The sequence below is a fragment of the Rhagoletis pomonella genome, unplaced genomic scaffold, assembly GCF_013731165.1.
Source record: "Rhagoletis pomonella isolate Grant_MI unplaced genomic scaffold, Rhpom_1.0 Rhpom_scaffold_00004, whole genome shotgun sequence".
In the NCBI taxonomy this organism is placed as follows: domain Eukaryota; kingdom Metazoa; phylum Arthropoda; class Insecta; order Diptera; family Tephritidae; genus Rhagoletis; species Rhagoletis pomonella.
In genome coordinates, this window is record NW_023458558.1 from 28,350,664 (window position 1) to 28,374,769 (window position 24,106).

At 34.4% G+C, this 24,106-nt stretch overlaps 1 protein-coding gene across 1 annotated transcript in view; it reads left to right on the plus strand.

Annotated features, from left to right (window-relative positions):
• LOC118737398 (neprilysin-4) overlaps window positions 1-15,005 on the plus strand; it is a 15,525-nt gene extending 520 nt beyond the window's left edge. Inside the window, exons 2-9 of the mRNA XM_036467862.1 lie at window positions 7,997-8,134; window positions 8,779-8,873; window positions 8,968-9,538; window positions 9,603-9,879; window positions 10,969-11,797; window positions 11,934-11,982; window positions 13,202-13,400; window positions 13,507-15,005. Of these exons, the coding sequence (XP_036323755.1) occupies window positions 7,997-8,134; window positions 8,779-8,873; window positions 8,968-9,538; window positions 9,603-9,879; window positions 10,969-11,797; window positions 11,934-11,982; window positions 13,202-13,400; window positions 13,507-13,851 (2,503 nt within the window). The 3' untranslated portion in view covers window positions 13,852-15,005. The remainder of the gene's footprint in view (window positions 1-7,996; window positions 8,135-8,778; window positions 8,874-8,967; window positions 9,539-9,602; window positions 9,880-10,968; window positions 11,798-11,933; window positions 11,983-13,201; window positions 13,401-13,506) is intronic.
• The last annotated feature ends 9,101 nt before the right edge of the window (window positions 15,006-24,106 follow it).

Below are 24,106 nucleotides of genomic sequence, written 5' to 3' on the forward strand. Positions count from 1 at the left end.
CGAGATAGTCAAATTTGGGGAAGAAAATATCAAAAAGTTAAAAATCCGGAAATAGTCCTAATTTTATGATGGTTCCTTAATATATTTTAACTACATTGTATTTGAGTATGGAGAGGCAACTATCTGGAAGTATTTTACATAAAAAATTTACTAAGTATTGCCCGGTTTGTAGTTGCAGTTAAAGAAAACACATGAAAAGGCACGATTTTTTTTTTAAATTCGAAAAAATGTAAATATTTCAAAAACGGTAACACTTTTACCTGAAAATTTTTTGTTTATGAGGGAGCTCACTCCCCCACCTACCTTCCCCTAAAGTTTGGCACGTTAGTTCTGGGACACCCTGTATGTGGCAAGCACACTAACCATACCGAGTTTGGTGCAAATTGGTAGAACGGTTACCGAGATACATATATGTAAGTGGGCGTGGATACGCCCATTTTCCAAAAGTTTATAACATTCTTATTTTGCGTCTAAAATTTATTGTAAATATCAATTTTGATTGAATAATCTTCAGTAGTTACTAAAATATCGCAGTTTTCGTATTTATTTCTGTAAACTACGGTTATATGGGGGGTAAGCGTGGTTATTGTCCGATTTTGCCCATTTTCAATACCGTCCGTCCTACGCGTCCAAGTTTCGTTATTATATCTCAATTTTTACTCGAGTTATCATGTGCACAGACGGACGGACATACAGTCACCGCTTAATCGACTTCTCTATTCATTCTGAGCATTTATGTATACATTTGTCCATATTTATCTCGATTAGTTTTGCCTGTTACAAAACCGTTATTTGAAGAAAGTTATAATACCCTTGTGCACAATGGCGCTCGGGTATACAAATTTTCGGCGAAAATGCTATTTGTAGACTACGAGCACATTAAGGTTAAAAATGGCATTCTTTAATCTAAACTCTTTACCTTTTGTAGCAAATTTACATCGATAATGGTAGGCAACACATTAATGTTTAAAATTACACAACTATTTTTTTAACATCTCTTGTAGATAAGGAGAGAGGAATTTACTCCTGAATTGCCTACTCAGTAAAAAGTAGTGCTTGTAGGCAAGAGTTATTCGGCAGGCGTTAGATTAGGTTAGAGGGCTGCCATGGGTGGACTCAAATTTAGACAATTATTAGGCGGCAGGCATACTTGACCCCAGAAAAGTTTGCCAATATTCTCATATGTAACCATTTAGACTCACTTAGAATGACATCAAGGCTTGTGAACAGATGTAAACTCTTTTGAACCACTCTCTCTATGAGCCCACAATAAAGTGACCCTGTGGTTGGTCCCGGCACAAGGAGGGTTTGAGGGCAACGACAGCGCTGACTGTCTCGAAAAACGGGGAGCCTTGCATTTGCATGGTCCGAAGCCTTCTGCGGCACATCTTAAAGATGCGAGACTCCTTGAACTTAGCCGGCAGGGTCTTAGAACTTTTATAGGCTTCCTGGCAGGACATGCAAATTGAGGTGCCATTTGAATAAAATGGGGATTTCTTTAGAGACGGACTGCAGGTCTTATGGGCTCTTAGAGGCCATCCTAGAGCATATACTGCGTATCACGAATCGCATAATAATACACCTTTGAGAGCGATTATCTTCTCCAACCAAAATTTGAAACATACCATCCTCCAGTGTGTGTAATTTCTTAAAAAAGCCTAACTTTGCAGTGATTGCAATTAAAGTTTAGCCCAACACATCCTCTTAGCTGGCAGCGTGAGTATACTCATCGTAGTTATAATAATATGCCGAAAATAGTTGCCAACTAATCTCCAACTAAATTAAATACACAATTTTTTGGTTGCGAAGATTGTGCTTGCTAATATAGCAGTGCCAAAAAATATATATTTTGCAGTTCGTAGTCACTAAAACGTAAAATAATATTTTATAATAGAAAAAATTCTTTAATCGTCAAAGGAATTTAATTCGTCTTCGTTTAACTCTGGTGGTTTTTGAAGCTATCAGTCAGTAATTTGAGAGTACGTATAGCGATTTTTAGAAAATGTGATTATGATGTGGCAACGATAGAAAATCAAAATTAAACATTTTCCTTGCACTAATTCTAAATAAGTTGGGTCTAAACTAAACTAAGGGACATTACACTAGCTACATGAAAATATTTGCATGTACGAACATAGTTAGGTAATAAATGTTATTATAAACTGTATATTTAGAATTTTTTCTGAAACACAATCCAAATATGTACATATGTATCTATGTACATATGCAGCTTTTGCACAATTTTATTAACTTAATCTGACGTCAGTAGTTAACACAAAGTTATTCATTGTTACAGTTTCATATGCGTGTGTGTATGTATACATATATCTAAACAAATATGAATGTTAAACACGCTAGTCATTAGCAAAGAGCATTGAACTTAAAAGAATACACATATTAAAATTTAAATCCACCGAGGTGAGTAATAATATTGAAGCAATTTTGTATACAATATTTTTACAGTTGCTGAAAGCGATATTTACTAAAACAAAATTTTCTCAGTTTAAAAATTTCAGTTTAAAATGATATTAAAATTTTCGTTTGGATTAAGTTCGAAAAAGTTCCTTTATCATTTTATAGAGATATCAATGTAAAAATTTATAAAAACACATATGTAAAAGAAGTTCAGTAGTGAGCTGATGTCCGGTAGCTCCCTGAGTTACTTAAACTTGGTCTTAGGAAGGAAATTTTGAGATAATTTGACTTCGCCATCTTCTAAAACGCCCTGGCAATAGGGCCCGAAATATCTCTCAGAGATATTAAAAACCTCAAAAAATCTCATTATTTTGATTCCAGACCATTCAAGCATAAGTAGAGGTCATAAATACAAAATTTCAGATCATTTACTCATTCCCTCTCTGCTCGAACGGTACATTTCCAACAAAAAAGTGGCATCGCCGCGATACCGGCTAATCACTTTAATTGTCTTTGGCGCTGAACCCATTAAATCAAGTATTTCTTTTTCAACTGTAATCAATTAGTTTATTGTCGTGGAATATTCAAGTGAAGGTAGGATTTATCATTTATTTGGTATTTTCCTATTTTTCTTATCAAAAAATGCTGCGGGTAAGGGCTTACGACCAATGGCATGCCCAAGTGAAAATAGTGCCTTCTTGAAGGGAGAGGGTAAGCGATTCCCATCGCCTAGCTCGCTTCCACATTCGTTTTTTGTATTAATCGTGTTTTTTGCTGTGTAAGTACCGCCGCCAAAGAAGTACATAGTCGGATTTCAGCAAGCCCGAAAGAAAAATTGGTACGATGAGGAGCGTTAAGAAGCTGCAGAGAAAAGATACCGCCTACAGGGCCTTTATATTAAGAGATTAGTGGCAAACTCAATGAGTTTGGATTTCGCAATGGAAATATTTGCTGAACAAAAAGCAAGACGCTGATTCACAGGTGCATAGTAAAACTTTTCTGTATTCAATAAAAGTGGTTTGACATACCGAAAATCATTGTTGGTTTATGATATGTATATATATATATATAACAAACCTGGACCTTCGAAGAGACTGCTGCCTTTTTCAAAAATCCGCCACTGTTGTATGTAGGAAAAACATGAATTTTTCAGATACTTTTGAGCTCAGAGACCTTACGTTTACTACAACAGGAAAAAATATTGGAAATCCGCTTCCTTATTGGCCACACTTTAGATGGTATCAAAGCACTGTGCGTCCTCATACTCGTTTCTGCCAGCCATCACGCCAATCGGAGTTACTGCAGCACTTATTTAGTATGAGATAGACTGCATGCTAGTGGAAGAATACATAAAAGTCAAACATCGTCAATATGTCACAAAAAAAAAAAAAAAAAAATACGGATGGAAAGCCTCAAATTGAAAATTGGAAATTACCCGGTCCGTTGGTGATCAGTTAGCAGAAGGGTATAAATATGTAATCATAATACCAGATATTCTAGGAAAAGTATGTATAATAACTATAATTATCTAGAATAAAGCACTTTTCATTAAATTTTATGTAAAAAAATATTGTCAATGTAGAAGAAATTGACGACCAAGTTGAACGGACTTGCTGTATGATGATAGTTCTACAGATGAAAATGAAGAATAAAGTAATTTATGCTTCGTGTTTAAAATAATATATGTACATATGATTGGCTGACTGTGCATCTCAAAAACTAAAAAAGTTTTATAGACCGGCAGATTAAGAAAATGCCTCCAGAGAATAGTCAGATTATGGAACAGAGCGACCAGGGCATCGAGTTTAACTTTCTGTATGGAAATCTTACGCGCTCGAGTAAAATCAAATAGCGATTTTTTTATGGCAGCTTTAGGCGTACAATTAACAACAAGCATCTCTACACACTCAGCTACAGCCGTTCTGTAAATTCGTGCTCAAATATCCAACTTCAATCACTTTTCTTCATCTTTTGATTTTATCCTAAATTTCTTATTAAATAAGCAAAAGAAAAATATCCAAAAATGGTCAAAATGTCACATAACTTAATCAGCTGACCACAAGGGTAATTCTCTAATGACAGGTAAACCATGTCATAGCGCAGTACTACTACATACATATATATATAGGTAATTGTAAGCTTCAGTCGTGTAAATACACTGGGAACAAGTACATATGTACATATCGTTACCTAACACCATGTCCCCACCAAAAAGTTAACCATCACAAATCGAACTTAACCACATCACTAACTATTGCTGTCCACACTGCGGTTTGAGGTTTATAAAACAGTACAAATATAGACAACAGTAACAGTGTTTGGACTCCTGAAACTCGATTCAGGACTGAATCGCTTCTGAAATCGAAGCAAAAACAAATTTTACGGACTAAATTTGAATTTTTTATTTTCTCTTTGACAATAATTGTATTTTATATTCATGCAAAAATAAAGACCATTCTTTAAAAAGCAATAGGACCTTAACCTTTTCTATTTTTAATAAATTTCTTTCTACATATATTTTTTAACTACTTATGTAAAGTTCTGCTACCGCCAATTTCTGCATCCATATATCAAAAAATAACGCAGTTACTGTATTGACTCACTTTTATGGACGAGTTACTTTCATCAGTGATAGTTTACTTAACTTTAAATTTTTTTTTTACTGAAACCGGGGGTGAACACCCAAAAAACGGGCCCAAGGCAGAACATGAGTAAAAAACGGAATGCATAGATTTGAAGTCAAGCAGTTTAGAGGAGTAGATTTCAAATTTTTGCAAAAACCGGAGTGAATCTAGTAAAGTCCGATCACTGGTAGGGAACGCATTTTTCACTTTTAACGCCAATGGCCCACCATCTCAGTGAAATGGTTAAGTGCGGTCATTTTTATATGGCGAAATCAGGCCAAATCAAATGGATTTTCGGGATAACCAACTCAACAGTCATAACTACGTGGTTAAGCTCTGGTGGGAACATACTATAAAGGTGAAAAGGTGCCAAGTCCATGTTCTGAAACTATTCAGGAGGGACGAAAAAATCTATGTAGTTTCGGCTTATCTGTCATTTTTTATCTAAAACTAAATTTAGAAAAGTGTTGGCTTGCTACCTTTTCACCTTTACGTAGCTATATATGCAAATCAATAATGTGTTTGTGAAATCGTGACAGTAGTGGCTGACGTATCGCAATTATTTAACGACAACATTTTATCAAGATGCAAGCAGTCTATTAGAGACAATGTAAGCATATACATTAGACTGCATCGGACAAATATTAAGATTTAAGCGAGCTGGACCGATTTGAAAATACCTAAAAGAATGGAGTTTTTTATGAATAAAAATAGTTTATAAAAGAAAACATTGAATCTGCAAAAGAAAAGAAAACACGAAAAAAATGCCCAAAAAACAAATATAAGCTGGCATAGGAAAGAATGTATTTTGGTAACCTTGTCTCAATGCTTCCCTACCTCACAAATTTAATAGTAAATAACTATAGTAGAAGCTCATATTTGGTAAGTTTAGTTAAGAAACCATTAAAAAGTTTTCAAGAAAAGAAGTTTCTTCGCTCTTTTGTGAAATTTTCGGACTATCGCGATGAATTAAAGCGTGTTCTTTTACGAAAAAATCAAGCTACTTAAGCAAAAAATCGATGGATAAATAATTGAGTAGTGAATAGGCAAATCGACACCAACAAATCGCATTATGCTAAGTCCGACTAAGTCTACGTTGACTTAGCACGGTATGGTTTGGAGGCGTCGAAATGAAAATGCGCAATCCTTTCTTTAACAAATTAAGTACCTACCTGACGCCTTACTATCCATGTTGACACAACTGAAAAGAATAGAATGACAAGCGAAATTATTTATCACCAATTCAAAAAAAAAATATATAATTTAATTCGACGCAAGAAAGAAAAGCCAACTTTGCGGTTGCGGACTGCTTTATGAAGGACATTTTAAAAGTATGCGTGATAAGATTTAAAATTTATTTTTCCGTTTTAGTCATAATAATTAGCCACTTTGTCCTTATGTGCGTTCGGTCAAAAAACATTTTTTTTTTGGGATTACCTTGCAAAAATATTTTAGACTAAGGTGTGGGCGGCGAAATCTTTTTCTGATACGCTCTAATGTGCATAGTGCTAAATTTACGTACCTGTATAGTCTATATAATCTATTTATGAGCATGTAAACGTCTACACATTCTAACGTACTTATACACTGAAGAATTCTTATATGAATATGCGTCCATACATATACATACACCCTGTAGGAAAACCCCAAACTGGTGAACCAAATTTATAGTTCTGTACTAAATCTTTATCACCTAAAACTAACCAGTCCGATAGTAACTAGATCGCCACCAGTTCCAAAGTTGCGAAATATGGTACTTTTAAAAAACAATTTTATTTTTAGAAATCTACATATATCTAAAATGATGAATTTAGAACTGTTTCGAAGCTATGGAAAAAGGGACGCAGAACGAACTAGATTTCATCCATCGAATTTATAACTAGTTTGGAACTATCGAAAAAGGGATGCAATACACTATAGAAAAGGTAATGCAACGGGGTCTATTTCCAATTCTTATGACATCGTCGTGTTAAATTTGCCAGTAGTTTGCAAGCAAAAGAGATTTGTCGCGCCCCAGTTCAAAACTAGAGATTTTCCTCACAGGGTATATTTAATACCATTAACGGGCTTTGGCGTGCACAGAAAAATTAGTTTAGGAAGCAGTTACATGGTTTTTACATTTCCGGTAAATAATTTTTTGTACCTGTCGACATTTGACAAAGTAATCTCTTTCAACAGGAGAGTTTTTCAGGAGAGTGAAAAAACATACATACATACATACATACATATGTATTAAACGCCTTCCACAGCATAAGTTCTTACAACGAAGGAAAAATGTTTGATAAAACTGGACACATATCAACAAACAAGCGTTTTTCAATAATTTTTTTGTTATGTAAATTACATAAATTTTTAAATAAATAGAAAATATATAAGTAAGACCCATACATATTATGTATGTATGTACATACATGCAGGTGGTGAAGATAGCACACTGTCCATCATCTCCTGAAAAGCCGCTTAACCGGGACCGGAATCGCAATTCATCAGGCATTATTCCCCAATCCACTTACATAAATACTTGTACCCAAGTGCATACTTATGGACGTGATTAGGTATTTGAAGCACTCTGCTGGAAGTGTTGGAATGGGCACAACGAAATAAGGGATACCGGAATAGGGTAGTACAGTAAATAAGTACAGTCGGAATTTTAATCATCTCACCCTCTAGGATTTTTTGCATCTACATATTCACGTTCACCTTTGTGGTAATATAAGCAAAGTGTTTAGATTTAATAACCGCCGCTAAAGAAGTTTCACTTGGAAAAGCCTTTTGGCTTATCAACTCGAAGCCAAAACGATTTTGTAGAAAACTGAAATGTAACAAAATATGCATCTGAGTTATGTAGTTTTCCCTTTAAGCAGCCTTTCAATGAACGTACAGAATATGCATCCAAATTTTAAATTTCTGCAAGTATGTTCATATGTATGTATGTATTTCAATATTACCCTTTTTATAATTACAGGCAATCTCAGCATACAGAGTACCGACTCAGCGCCAGACAACGCGTCATATTTGCCTGGCGTTCATGGGTCTAACAGCGCGCTAAGCAAACGTCCGCCCCATAATTCCACCTTCGTCGGCGTTCAATCGAAGTGAGTAGCAATATGGCTTTAAGTCGTTGGTTGAATCGTATATTTTTTTAAAAGCTATGTATGTGTGTATATATATATATACATGAATTGGTTGACAACTCTGATTGCATTTTAATCGTTTTGGTGAAATCATTTCTATATTAACCCTTAATTAGGCGCATAAAGAAAATCACACAATTAGTCGCATGGGGTCCACAGTGACCCCAATAAAAGTGTTGAAAAAAGAGTTTTAAAAAAAAAAACAAACGAAGTGTGTATTAAGAAAACTATTAAAGTACAATATTATCGTTAACTTGAAAAAAGAAAAAACACAATTTCGACTTCAAACTTGAAAAAAAAGATGAAATCTTACCTCCGTCAAAAAAATGTTACATAAGTTGTCGCTTGGGGTCAGGGCTTAAAACGAGTAGCGAAAAATATGTACACGCCGATGTTCAAGCCGTGACTTATTTACGTACCCCGCGGGGAGGTAGGAAGGTAGACAGAGCGCGAGCACGCTCCAAGCACTCCAAGACATTTTTTATTTCGACTTGAAATCACCTTGACCCCATGCGCCTAATTAAGGGTTAACGCTTCGAGAGCTTTGTGTTCAAACACAAGAAAATAAGTATAATCTGATGTCTTAATTATTTTTTTATTTCTAGATTTCGACGGAAATATTACCACAAGACCTTGATTGGTGTGCTCATACTATTGATAATCATTTTACTCATTACATTAATAATCGTATGTTTAAGTCGTAAGTGCGCTTTTGTGTATATATGTACATATTTGCATTAGCCCGCACTCATTATTTCCATGTTTTTTTTTGGTCTATTTTATGACACATTTAGGTCGCACGCACACGGAAGTGTGTCGCAGCAAAGAGTGCCTACGCACAGCGGCGGCGCTCATCTACTCAATGGACGAAGAGACTGATCCCTGTGAGGACTTTTACAAATTCACCTGTGGCCATTGGGCGGACGATCATCCCAAACCCGATTCGACCACATCAAATGACTGGTTTCGTGAGCGACAAGCGAAAATTATGCGCACTCTACGCACCTTCCTGCAAGCGAACATCAGCGATGAGGAGCCGGCCGCTGTGGGGAAAGCGAAAACAATGTATCGAGCCTGCCTGAACTCGGAGCTATTAGATAAACGTGAACTCGAACCACTAATAGGCTACCTGAGAAAATTTGAGCTGCCACTAGTGCCGAGCAATTTCAATGTGTCGCTATCGGCGGAGATGAAGCGAAAGTATGGCGAAGATGGTGAGTTCAATTGGTTGCGTAGCTTGGTGCTCATCAAAAAGAATTTAGGCATGGATTTGGTGGTGGGTTTCGATATTTTTGCCGATCCGGTAAATCGTACAGTTAATCGCATCGCATTGGGCACACCTGAAACTGATTCCGCGCTCCCATTGTGAGTGGAAGGAAGTTGTGTGTTAAATTTGATTTTTTTTATAACATTTCAAAATTTTTCACAGCAACAAAGATGATATGCACAAGTTATTGAACAAAATCAAACGAAAAGTGATAGCCAATCATGATGAGAATGATGAGGATGGCGAAGAATTGGAGGACGAGATGGAAGAGGCGGAGAAACACACTTCCTCTGGTTTATTGGCTTATGTGGAGTACATCAAGAAAATGCTTGAACTCTACTTACTGTATGTAAATCCAGATGCGGAGGTAGAATCCAGTGAGGAAGCAATTGCGGAAGCGGCCTTGCAAGTTGTTAAATTCGCGAAGAAGATGTATAGGGTAAGTAAGAACCATAAACAGTACACTGAGCTAAATATATCTATTTCTCTCAAGGCAAGATTTGGTTACACCGTGCGACAAAAAACAAAAAATTTTCACACGAAGCAATCGAAATTTACTCACAAAGTTCTGCTTTTAGTTGTTCTCTCTAACGTCAGGATATTTTTTACAAGGATAAAGCTTTAAAATCACATTTTCGATACCTATTCGTCTTTTATATGGGTATCAAATATTATTATGTATTCTACATTGTACTGAAATTTTCAAATAATTTTTCGAACTAATCGTATCTTAGAAAATTCAAAGTCAGAAAGTAAAATTAACAACGCCTCTAGTTTTGTGGTATATTAATCTTTTTGTGTGTAAATCTTACTATCGCGCGGTATTATAGTTACCAAAAAATATTGGTGTTTTCGTTTGTACCAAAGAATGTCGCCTTTTGATTGCCGCTTTCTCTGTTCGTGTCTGATTCTAAAATAAAGGTAAACCGGTGAAAAACTCTACTAGGGTTCACTCTTTGATGCAAAAATGCCAAAAGCAAAAATTAGCACTTTGCTTTGCACAAAAGCGTAAACGGTGTTAAATAATATTGTCAGTGCAAAATGCTAAATGTAAAATGGGAACAGCTCTTTACGAAAACTAAATGAAAATATGAAATGCCACAACAAAGTTAAAGAAGTAAAATTTTATTTCTTTTCTTTTCTTTTTTTCTGTTGCACAACCATTTTCAATTGAATTAATGTCCAACTCAGTCAGCTGATTGTGCGAAACGGAGCCATATGTTTGTTGTCGAAAATTGTTCATTTTCGCTTAAACACGCACAGTTTTGCCTTAAAGAGGGGACTCTGGTTCTGTATTTCTTTCTTAAAATGTCACACACACTTTTTGAAACTTTGTGAGGGAAGATGATTGCTCTTAATATCAGATGTCAATTAACCATCTGAAAGAACATGCACATTTACAGGATGGCATGTAACACCAAAAATATTTCGAAAAAAAGAACAGCAGTTCTTGGAAGAAACGAAAACACCACAAAACTCAAAAAATAGTTATCAAATTATGGTTGCCACATACATATTTTCCCTTTAGCTAAAAGACAATGCAGAAAATACTACCAAAACTTTGATGAATCCCATGGAGGACATCGTTTACATATCTGTCGACGATCTGCAGAATCTAACAGACAGCCTAATAGCACCCAACACCGTACTCAACTGGACGCAATACTTGCTGCTGATGATGCAGGAGGCAAATCACTCACAACGATTCAATCTCTCCGAGTTAACAATCATTACCAGCCACGCAGACATCGTATACCTGCAAAGCATATCGGAATATTTATTAGACGCCCCACCAACCCAAATCGAACTCTATATTTGGCTAAGTGTTGTCGAGGAGCTAATATTGCACACCACCAGCGACATGCGTCTGCTACACTACGAATATATGCGAGTGATTGTTGGCACCGAGGGCAGTTCACCGCGCTCCCTCTATTGTGCGCATGGCGTAAACAGTCTTTTGGGTATGGCCGTTAGCTATGTACTGGCCGATGACGAATTCACACGTCACAAGTTGCCCAAAGTGGAGCGTATGCTGAGCGATATACGGCATGCATTTGATACGTTAGTGCGTCGCACCTCGTGGATGGATGAGGAGACCAAGCGTGAAACGTTGCAAAAGTCAGCTTCCATGAATAGTTTTATTGGCTTTCCGGAATGGTTGCGCAATGCAACGGCACTGGACGAGCACTATGCCGGTGTGCAGGTGAACGAGAGCACACACCTGGAGAACATGATTGGAGTGCTGCGTTGGGAAATGCAAGAAAAATTGGATAATTTCTACCGACCTGAGCCACTCGGTTGGGCCACATCGCCATCAAATGTCAATGCCTTTCACACTTTTCAACATAATACGATAAGTGAGTGTGTAGAAAAAGCAGAAGAGTGCTTGAGTAGATTTCACTTACATATGTAGTTATATAAATACATGCATATGTACATATGTAGTATGTACGTAAACTCAAATGATTCTTACTATTTCTTCACGCCATGCAGCTATTCCCATTGCCATATTGCAATATCCTTTCTATGACCTCGGCATGGAGTGAGTAAAATGTTTATCTATGCTGGCAATATGTAGAATGTATTTGGCTTTCCTTTGCTGTGTGATTTACCGTAGATGTATTTGATTTCTACATAAATATTTTATTTTAGAATTTCACTGGACGCCCGCATTCATTTCTGATATTGCAATTTATAAATATGTACATATATATCTGCTACGAGCACAAAATAGAAGACACTTAAGCACAAGCTAGATACATGCATCCATAGATTATCAAATACATTCGCGCGCACATACATTCAGAAGGATGTACGATGCTGCCAAAAACTTAAAAATTATATGTTTTTTTATTTGGTTTTCGGCTAAATTTGGCGGATTTTTTTTTTCTTTTCAGGAACAATCGCAAAGCTACTCAAAACAAATTTTATTTTTATTTTTAAACCCTTTAGGCTTTTTGGAAAAAATGTTTTTTTTTTGCGTAATTTGCAGAACTTTTTTTTCCTTTGCAAGAACTCTTGAACCATAGAGCAGTTTTAATTTTATTTTCTTTCAAACACTACTATTTTGGCTTTAAAAAAATAAAAATAAAAATCGGCTTAATTTTGTAGACCTTTTTTCCTTTTAGGGAATTCTAGAACTGTTGAAAAGCCAATGAGAAAAGTTTTATTTTTTTTTTTCAAACATTAAACTTTTTCGACTTAAATTTTGTATTTATTTTTTTGCGTACATTTTAATTTTTATTTTGCTTTTTTCTTTTATTTTGCGACTTTTTGAATTTTTTTGTGTGTAATTATGCAGATCTTTTTTCCTTTTCAGGATTTCTAAGACTAATGAAAAGCCAATGAGTTCCATTTTCATTTTTTCCAAACATTAAACTTTTTCTCCTTTTTTGAATTTCTAATTTTCATTATCTTCGACCTTATTTTATAATTTAGTTAATCTATTATCTTATTCCCACATATTTATTCTCTGCACGTTAAAAATCGGTTTTCGTTTGGAACAGCTTTGGAAACCGTGCAATACGTGCACCGTGCAAAGGCTTTGCAAGAGTCAGAGAATACCCCTATGGTTTATTTTTAGTATCTCAAATAACTACCATCTCTGTAAGCTTGGCTGTATACTAACGAGCAAATATCTACGTAGCAACATACTTACATATATGCACCTAGCACCATTTCAAGCACAAAATCAAAAATTGTATTTACCAAAACAATATTAATAAATTTAAATCTTCCTAAAAAAAAATAAATAATATCAGAGCGTTGAACTATGGCTCCGTCGGCACCATATTGGGACACGAGCTAACACATGGTTTCGATGACAGTGGCCGAATGTTCGACAAGAATGGCAACATGGTGCAGTGGTGGTCAAATGAGACAATCAAGGAATACATAAACCGTACGGAATGTTTCGTAGATCAATACAGCCATTATTATCTGCCCGACATTGGGGAATATGTAAGTTAAATATTCATTGCACATACATACATACATACAAACACATATATTCAATGAAGTTGTTTGCAATAAATGGAAATATTTTAATACAACTTCTTTTGTGTAGATCGATGGCGAATTAACACTGGGCGAAAATATTGCCGATAATGGGGGCATGAGGGAGGCTTTTCACGCTTATCGCAAGTACGTAAAGGAAATGGGGGCTGAATCGACAAAATTACCAGGATTGGAGAAATATTCAAATGAGCAGCTTTTCTTTATTTCCTTCGGTAATTTGTGGTGTGAAACATATACACCGGCGGCATCACGTTATGCGCTCGAAGATTCACACTGTCCGGGTAAAATACGGCTGAAGGGTGTGCTATCTAATTCGGAAGAGTTTGCGCAGACTTTTAAGTGCAAGCGGGGCACAGGCATGAATCCTGACCAAAAAAAGTGTCGCATTTGGTGAATGGAAGAAGAAATCTACAAAGGAAATAAGTAATTTAGTATTAAGAAAACTTGAAAATTTTATAAAGTAAAGAAAACCATTAAAGTAAAAGTGATTAAAAACACCTTACGTGGTAAAAAAAAAACGTAATATCTAGGGCTACAAAAACGATTTTTATCTAAAACGCCGCTTTTTTTTAGAGTTTCGTTTTTACTTACCAATACCGAACCGAAAACCACATCAAAAACTGTTAACATGGTTGTTTTTTTTTTGGCAACTCCGTGAGGTGTACTTTTTTATTGTAATCCAGAATCACATCTATTGTTGTCTTAAGCAGTTTGGTCATAATTCTAAAATTGAAAACAAGTAATTTTTAAGCAAAAAACAAAACTGACTTCAAATCTCATATAAAAATTTAGGAGTACCGGTAATTTTTTCATGATCCAATGATCGCATCTAAACCAGTTTAGTAAGGGACCGCCTCTGAGATACTACCTTTCCGATGCGAAGAGAATTTTCGAAATCGGTTGACGTGGTCCAAAGTTATGCGGTAACATACTTAAAAAAAAATATTCCTTTTTTTGAAGTCGGTTAATTATTTATGCAGCAACAAAAATTAGGTCAATTCTAATATTCAGTAAGTCAGCCTCATCTGAAGTCACCAAATTCGAGATTATTATTAGTGACAATTTTTTTGACTTGAGACGGTTTGGGTCAGCCAGGAAAAAATCCGAAAATGGACCGTTTTCCTATTACATTTTAAGATACTTAGACGATTCGTTTTTCTACTAAAGTATGCGGCAGAAACTTTTGTATGTACAGAAAAGTACCGAAAATTTTGTTAAAACGGATAATTTTTTGGCTGTTTTTCTGATCGAATTTTTTCGTTCAATTCAATTCAGGGATAGTCAGCTGTACATCTATGTATGTCATTTTTCTCGCGGTGCCACAGTGGCCGAGCTAGCAAAGTACCAGCGTGCCATTGGGGAGGTCCGGGGTTCAAGTATTCGGCCAACGGACTTTTTCGTTTTTTTTTCGCAGTTTAATATATTTATATTCTTTTAAATATACCCTGCAGGGAGTGAAATTGAGACCTGAATACCCCCGCATTACCTTTCCACTAACTTGTAACTATGTAACTACTTTTGGACATAAAATATCAATAAAATTTTTTTTTTTAAATATTTTATTAATTTTTTTTCAATTTTATTTATTTAATTTATTTTCAACATTGCATATTTTGCTACCTTAAGGTGAAAAGGTGCCAAGTCCATTTTTTTTTTTAATTTAGTTTCTGATGCAGAATCGCAGGTAATACGAAACTACATCGATTTTTGGTCGCTTCTGAACAATTTCTAAAAATGGACTTGGAACCTTTTCACTCTTAGGTGACGATTTGTTTACATATTATTGGATTTCCGTCAGACCTAACATCAAAATGATGATATAAAATTTCGATCTTCATTTTATTTGTTCTGAATTCGAAAAAGAATTTGTGAAGTGCAGAAAAACAGTATCCAAGGTACTTTTTTGTATGACGGTCTTTAAATAGAAACTTGTAAAGAAAACAAACTTCCGCTTGGGTCTGCAAGACTCCTGCAACAACAGGTTTGTTTTGTAATAGCTAATTAAAAGTTAGTTATTTATCGAACTCCCGCAAAAAAAGCTAACTAAAAGTCGGTTATTTTAAACAATTGATAATTTTTTTCTGCAGGGTGGTAAATCAGCGTGATGTATAGAAAACCTTTTTAGTGCCTTCATAATATAAAATAATTAGAGTAACTTGTGTAACTATTGTGACTTATTTAAAATATTTTAATTTGTATTTAGATATGTTCCCATAGGAATCATTAACTCAATCCGTATTTTCTATGTTAGGAAATACGATAACTATTGTAAACTGCGAACTTAGTCTAATTACCTAATAAATAGTATCAGATATTTTTTAATCAACATTGTAAATAAAATAAAATAAGTTTTTTCAATCTTAAGATTCCTGTTTGCTCAAAGCTTTTTTTTATTAAAGAAGGATTAAGTCGCTTTTCAAACATGAAAATATTCTAGGAAAATGTGCTCAACCGCACTGGAGGATGTACCTCCTATAAATTTAACGCCCGCGAAATGACTTTCAATGGCAGGAAATCGCCGTTGTTCGAAAGCAAATACCAACACTTACTATTACTAATACGGGAAGAACCGATAAACGTGGCGAGTCATTACTCCGGTGCAAACTATAAGAAAAAAAAAATCCTATTGCGGAAAATCATATCGCACACCTAGATCTAAAGTGAGCTAACTCAAAATTCAGAGAGGGAAATATAAGTGCTTGTGGATCGTACAGATTCAACGCAATTACTACAAAAGCAAGTATAACAGTAGTTTTTTAGTTAACCCCCCCAACCCCCCAAGCCTTAAATTTTTTTTTTTTAATTTCTAAAAAAACACCCTCTGTTTTTAGCCATTTGAAGCTTGTACTTTATTCTACTAGAATTCAATTTTTTGCCACTTATATTTATTTATTAATTTTTAAGGTTTTTCAATCAAATGCAGTTCATTCCCTAAAAAATACCATATAAACCTTAGCTAAAAATTTTTTAGAACACTTAAAAAAAATCATCATAGTTTCAAACTTTTTTCTCAGAAGTGTTTTTTGAGTATACAGTTCATTCAATTTTAGTGCAATAATGTGCAAGTTTCAAGTGGCTAAAAGTTACCGTTGATTTTTTAGAATTTTTTTACCGAATATGAAAATACGTAAATACTTCAAGGAATTTTGAAATAGCACTTAAAAGGGGAAAATTATAAGTAAAATTGTACTTAAGTGGGTTTCACTGTAAATAATTATCCCCGTTACAAATACTCGTTTTACATTTTTTTAAGAATTCGAAATTTTTTATGGATAAGTGTTTTTGAGAATACTCACTGTAAAAAAGTGCCTTGAAAGATTCGAACAATCGACTATTTCTCAAAATAATTGCAATTCATATTTTTTTTGACGTAGAATAGGTCTTACGTTTCGATATCAAAAAACTTTTCAAGAACGCCCCATATCAGAATTTTATCGAAAAACACTCTATCTCAAAATTTGGTTGAAGAATTTCAAAATGTAATGAAAATGTGCTGAGATAGAGCGTTTTTGAAACGAATTCTGAAATAGGGCGGTCGTCAACCAAATTCTAAAATAGTGAAAAGGTTCTTGAGACAGGGCGTTTTCGAACTGGCTTCCTAGATAGGTCGATCTTCCACTCAGCGGTCGATATGGAGGCTATGCTCAAATGTTGTAGTTGTAATTTTAAGACCTTCACGAAAACGCTCATTGCACGAGAACTAATGAAGAGAAAGTTTGAAAGATAAAATTACAAGCCTTTCGACAGATTCATCTTTGTAAGTAACCAGTTCGGTTTCTATCGTAGAAACAACGGTAAATATTTGCTTATTTTGAATTTTGAAAATACTACGCAGAGGGTTGCCATCTGTTTAAACCCCTAATTTATTTAGCTTTTAATGAAATATTAAAATATGAGTGGCAGAAGAAAGAGTTTTAATAAAACTTTAGTTTGAAAATATTTTTTGTTAGGGATGCCATCTATTCGATTTTTATTTTGAGTGATAAAGTTCGGTAATTGTGTTATCAGCCATCTTGGTGAAGTCAATTGGCCCCCTCGGAATATTTCATGTACCGTTTTTAACTCGAATGTGATTTTAACAATGTCCCGTATTCTACATTTAAGTTTAGCGGCTGTGGCTCCGATATAGCCTCCAGGCCAAGACGAGGGCTTGTGATTAATCAGATGATTATTTTATTTTTTTGTGCCATCCGTAATCACGCAAAAACGACTAAATGGATTTGCATGCAATTTTGCACCCATATAAAAAGTTTATGGCCAGGACTGAAAAATACAATTTCGGCATTAACAGCAACAGTTGAGTTAATCTAAAAAGTTAAATGAAATATTTCAATATATGTGTCAAACGAAATAAAAGTTTAAGAGAGCTTCGTTTCACAAACAGTTTTGAAGAGAATTGCAGAAGATTACACGCTCACATGGCGTATCACTGGCACCATTTTACGCACAAATTATGGGGACAATATTTCATAATTTCATAGCTTTAAACAGCCCGAATACCTTAACTCGCTTAAAAAAATACAACTATAGCAAAATAGGCATGCAAATAAATTATAACATCGTTAATTTTTGTTTGTTTGTTTAACAACGCGGGATGATAACGCTTGTATGACCTAGTTAATATTGTTGATCAAGACTCATCATAAGTTGGCGAAAATAAAATTACGAGCTTAAAAAACATATACGCTTGTTGTATAGAAACAACATTTAAAGTTAAAGAAAGCCTGCAGTTAGCTTTCTAATATCTATGTATAGGCTTATATCTAATATGTATTTAGTTGTTGCGTGACGCGCGTGGCGGGATGTTGACACAGCACGGGCGTCAAAACAAATATTATGGTAAATAAATATTTTTTGAGGATACATACCCTGCAAAACAGCTGAGTAACATCGATACATCGATGCTTCGATGCATCGGACAAATGAACATCAATGCTAAAATACATCGCCAGAAAAACATCGATGTATCGATGGTTTCCGATGTTTCCAAATTTGTTAGGTTCTAGTCACATTGAAAGGAAAATTTAATACTTTTTAATTCATACTCTCTGTAATTCAATTAGAAAAATACTTACATATGGATGTATTTCCCTGTATTTATTTACCATTCCTTTGCCTTCCTTGTAAATTCGCTGAGCCTAAAGTTCCAAGCCCCAATTTCGTTAATTTCAACGGGAACCCGGTCCTTTTTTAATGATTATGTACGCATTTTTAATATCGAAAGTTGAATTCAAGTCTGAATCACACTAAAGTCGATGTTAAAACGTCGCTGAAACTGGCATCGATGTATCGTCAATTTAGCGATTTTAGGAAATTGTAAACATCGATGGCAAACATCGAACTTTGAACCGATATTATCGATGTTTCAAAAATATCGATGCATCGTTTGCATCCCTAATTATCATTTTCATTCATTGTTATTATCAAAGTACTAATTTGTGTTAAAGCCATCGGAAAGAATTGAGTACCTTCCCCGTGTCGGTATGCGATATAATATCAGATCTAAAGTACGAGCAACTCAAACAAAATTTGAACGATTTTTTCCATACACCAAGTCATAGGATTTACCTCCAATTAATGCATTAATCATAATTATATACACTAACTATAGAACTACTGTTATACCTGGTTTCGTATTACTTAACCCGCTTAAGTACCTAACCCGTTTATGTAACCAACATTTTTGAGCACCGTGAATTTTTTAATGTAATCTGAAGAAAATCCCTTTCTTAAGTACCTCCCCGCTTATTTATCCAACCCGCCTAAGTACCTAAAATTTTTCGTACCCCATTTAACATTTTATTTATAATTTTCCCCTTTTAAGTGCTCTTTAAAAATTTCTTAAAATATTTACATAAATTTTGAAATTTAGTACACAATCGATAATTGCCACCGTCAGTGTAACAAGTTTCAAGTGGCTAAATATTAACGCTGATTGGTTAGATTTTTTTTTGTCGCGTTTGCTTCCATATAACGAATTAACACAATTTATTTTTATGTGGAGGAAACCGCAGCTCCTTCGGCAAGAAAATTCTAAAAAATCCACGGTAGTTTTTAGCCACTTGAAACTTAATTACACTAAAATTTAATGGGGAATAAACACTTCTGAGATAAAAGTTTGAAATTTTTCTGAAAATTTGATAAATTTTCTGTATTCTACAAAATTTCAAGCCTAAGTTTATATGGTATGTATTAGGGAATAAACTCTATTTTAATTGAAAAATCTTGAAAATAAATAAACATAAGCGGCCAACAGTGTCATTTTGAATTTGATCCAAACTGTATGTATGTATAAATAAATATGTATAATCAGTGACTTTTTAAAGAATTGAGTTATTGTAAAAATTACATAACATTGCTTTATCTACTCATTTTAATAAAGTTTTAAATACCTTTTTTTATAACAAAAAAAAATGCTTTACACAAAAAAATTACTAGCAGTTTTTTAAAAAATTGGTATCGTTGTAAAACCGATTAAAGCCCCTTTCTTCTGATATGCATTTTTGTATACTTGGTACATAAAAATTTGAGACAAAAACACATTTAACGAAAAAAATACCTTTTTTTTATAAAAAAAAAATATTTTAAACAAGAAAATTACCAACCGCCTTTTAAACAATTGATACCGCTGTAAAGACTTTAAACCCGCTTTCTTCTGATATACATATACTTGTATACTTCGTATATAAAAACTTGAGAAAAACATTTAAAAGGAAAAAAATACCAAAAATATTTTAAACAAAAAAAAAACTAATTAGTAATACAAATGAATACTTTATTTAAATAAAGCAGAAAATTACCTTTAACCTGTTATGCAAAAATCAAAAACCATGATGTTTTTATATTTTTATATGCCTTAGACATATACATACATATACATATACTTTAGTTTTAGCAGAACAAGAACGAATTAATGCTTAAAATACTAATAATTATTTGTTTTATTTAAATACGGTATTCAATTGTATTACTTATTAGAAATTTTTCTGAATTTTTTTTTGTAAGAAAAAATTGGTATTATTTCCTTTAAGTGCTTTTTCTCAAATTTTTATTCACGAAGTATACAAATATGAATATAAGAAAAACAAAACAAAAAAAAAAGCTATTTTTCCATTTAAATGTGTTTTTTTTCCAAATTTTTATATACGAAGTATACAAATATTCATATCACAAGAAAGGGGGTTAATTAAATCACCTTTACAACGAAACGAATTTTTTAAAAATCAGTTCAAAATTTTCTGAAATATTAAGTTTTTAATTTTTAATATAAATTTTCGCAAAAAAATGTTTATACCATATAAATAAGAGCAAAAGGTGGACCACGCCTGTATTCTTTCTTTTTTTGCTTTTTACATGCAATAATTAAAAATAATGTTTTACCAATTCAATTTCGAGCTTCGAAGGCCCATATCTCGATTTCGGAGGCTGACTTCGAAAAATGACTCAGTCTCTTAAAAAAAGTTTGGGATTGGTCCAATACCCAGCCGAGTGCTGTACAGTGTTATTCAAGGATATATTTATGTAAGTTAACAAGAAGATGTAACAACAACAATGTTTGTGTTCGCTTAAGTGCCCGCATCGAGGTACTTAAGCGGGTTCTTTTAAGTACCCAACCCGCCTAAGTAACTCAAAAAGCGGGCATTTTTCGTGAGATAGTTAAGCGGGTTTTACTGTAATTGCACGCAGTTATATTTGCCGCTATGATTTTTAAGTTAGCTCACTTTAAATCTATGTACATACATACGTAGGTGTGCTACATTCTTTTCTACGAAGAGCATTCAATTAAGTAATTTTATTAAATTTCCATTCCATTTGACTATGTATATTATAGATATGGACGATGAAGAGGAAATTGTGGCTATGATAATTACCTGGCATGAAAGTCGTAAAAAAAGCTACCTTGCCTCCTTTGAGGAGGATTTTCCTTTAAATGTAATTTTTCTTCTCAAATTTTTATATACAATTGTATACAAATATGCAATTCAGAAGAAAGGGGTTTAAATGTCTATAAAAATGGGTTAGTATTTTTTTGTTTAAAATATTTTTTTTTATAAAAAAATTTATTTTTTTATTTAAATGTGTTTTCTTTTTAATTTTATATACGAAGTATACAGGTATGTATACCAGAAGAAAGGAGGTTTATTCGCTTTACAACGATACCAACCCTTTAAAAATCGGTTGGTAATTTTTTTGTTGCAAATATTTTTATTTTTGTTTTTGTTTTTGGCCTTTGAATTTTAAATTATTAACCATTTTTAACAAGCTCGAGGCCCAGAAATTAAATAAAACGCAAAACTTCGTGCTATTGATAGTTTAATTGTCGATATTTCGACCTCAATCTGATGTCATCTTCAGGACTGTAAATATACAAACACGATAACTTATTAGCAACTTTAAATTATTTCAAACATACCTTAAACACAACTTACACTCTTGAATATGCCTGGTCGACTAATTAGGCGTACAGAAATATAGAAAATGAATATAAGCATAAGAAGTAAACAATTAAAAATACCGTAAGTGTAAACAAAAAACGTATAAACAACAATACACGGAACATTGAGCAGTAAGACCTTATGTATGTATATGTACATGTAAAAGCACAGCATTGTATTATTATTCTACGAAGGTATGTTGTGGAAACGGAACGAATGTTGTTGTATGTGTCCGTTTTAAAGTTGATCCTTCTCTCATTAGGGGTGTTCGTAATGTGTAACGTTTCCAAAATATAGCATTTATTATAGTTTTTTTCTTCTTCACTTTATATTTGATTTGTGTGCGGAAATCCTTGTCTTGAGTTTTGTTTTTTTTGTCCCCACATATACGTTGTCGCCTAAGTGGGGCCAGTCGCCATTACATGAAATTTTGTATATTACGTCAGATTTCTCGTATCTAGGAATCTTCTTCGTAGTGTTACTATATATTTTTCTCAGTGTGTTGCTGCATGTAAATGCTATTTGGACCTTTTCTTTGTCATATATATTATAATGTTTAATCCTCTCAGATATCCCCGGAACATACATATGTAGCGACTAACCTTGGTGCAGATTTCATCCCGATCGGAAGACATCGATTTCAAAAGTTGGGTCACTTGAGGTGAAATGCCCCATATATATTTCTGAATTAAACTTTCTTTTAATTTTTAGATTTCTTTGCTTTGAAAAAAAAATATCTTTCTTTAATTTCGTAATATCTTTAACTTATTTTATGTATTTTTCTTAGGTAATTTTTTTAGGTAATTTTTTTTTTGATTTTTAGATTTTATTGTTTTAAATCTTAATTGTTTCGTAAAAAATCTACTTACTCAAAAAATTCCAATATTGAAGATTTTAAACTCGCGCGTTACTTCGGTTAGAGGACGTGGCATAAATCATCGCCCGCATAGTTATGCGATAAGTATTCACGAGCGTTCTGTTGAAGTGTCCACAAGGTTAAAAAACAGAACACCAAACGTTTCTGTCCATTCGAACGACAAGATATAGCCAGGGGAGCCGCTCTTAGAACTCATCGTTAAATCGTCTGCGTTATACACCATCGCCAACCCGCAAAGGCCCGTATATCTTGCGCAGAATCTTATTCTCGAAAACTCCAAGAGCCGCTTCATCAGATGTTTTCGTTGTCCATGCCTCCGCGCTATGAGTGGCATGATAAGTGACTTCTAAATAGCCTAATCAGTCCAAAGTAGCACTTGTTGGCAAGAGGGATTCTCCGTTGGATTTTAAGGCTGACATTATTATTGGTGATTTTGCTGGTTCCCAAATAAACGAAGTTGTCTACTTTTTCAAACTTATAACTGTCAGCAGTGACGAATGTGCAAAGACGCGTATGCTCTGATTGTTTGGGTGCTGAGAGGAGATACTTCGTTTCGTCCTCGTTCACCACCAGACAAAATCGTTTTGCTTCTCTATCTAATCCCGTAGCTTTTGCTTTTCACCGCTAATGTCGATGTCGTCGTCAAAACGCTCTTGGAAAGTATTGTGCCAGATCGATTCAGCAAAGAAATCACACGAAACGGAGTCACCTTGTCGTAAACCTCGTTTGGTATCAGACGGGTCGGAGAGGTCTCTTATAATTCTGAAGGAGCTGGTGGTATTTCTCAACGTCATTTTACACAGTCGTATTAGTTTAGCGGGGATACCAAATTCAGACATCACGGCATTTATTTTCAAGCTGTCGAAAGCGGTTTTGAAACCGAGAAATAGATGGTGTATGCCGATCCTATTCTCGCGGGTATTTTCCAAGCTCTGGCATATTGATTACCTTGTCTATGGTGTATTTGCTAGGTCAAAAGCCACACTGATAAGACGCAGTCAGGTCGTTGATGGTGAGCTTCAGTTTTTCACACAATACATTTGATAAGATCTCGCAACCTAGGCTTAGAAGGCTGATCCCGCGGTAATGGATTTGTGTGGCGAGATCGCATATCTTGTGGATTGTACTTAAATTCCGGTCGTCGGTCATGTGTTCATCTGACCATATTCTGCGTAAGATTTGATGCAAGTTGGCCACAATTGATGTAGGCTGGCAGGCCCTCTATTCCAGCAGCTTTGTTGTTTATCAGTAACATCTCAAGCTCTTCGCACTCACGTATTTCGGTCTCTCTCTTCTTAATACGTCTCGCTTCCCTCTTCAGTTTCCAACAACGATCC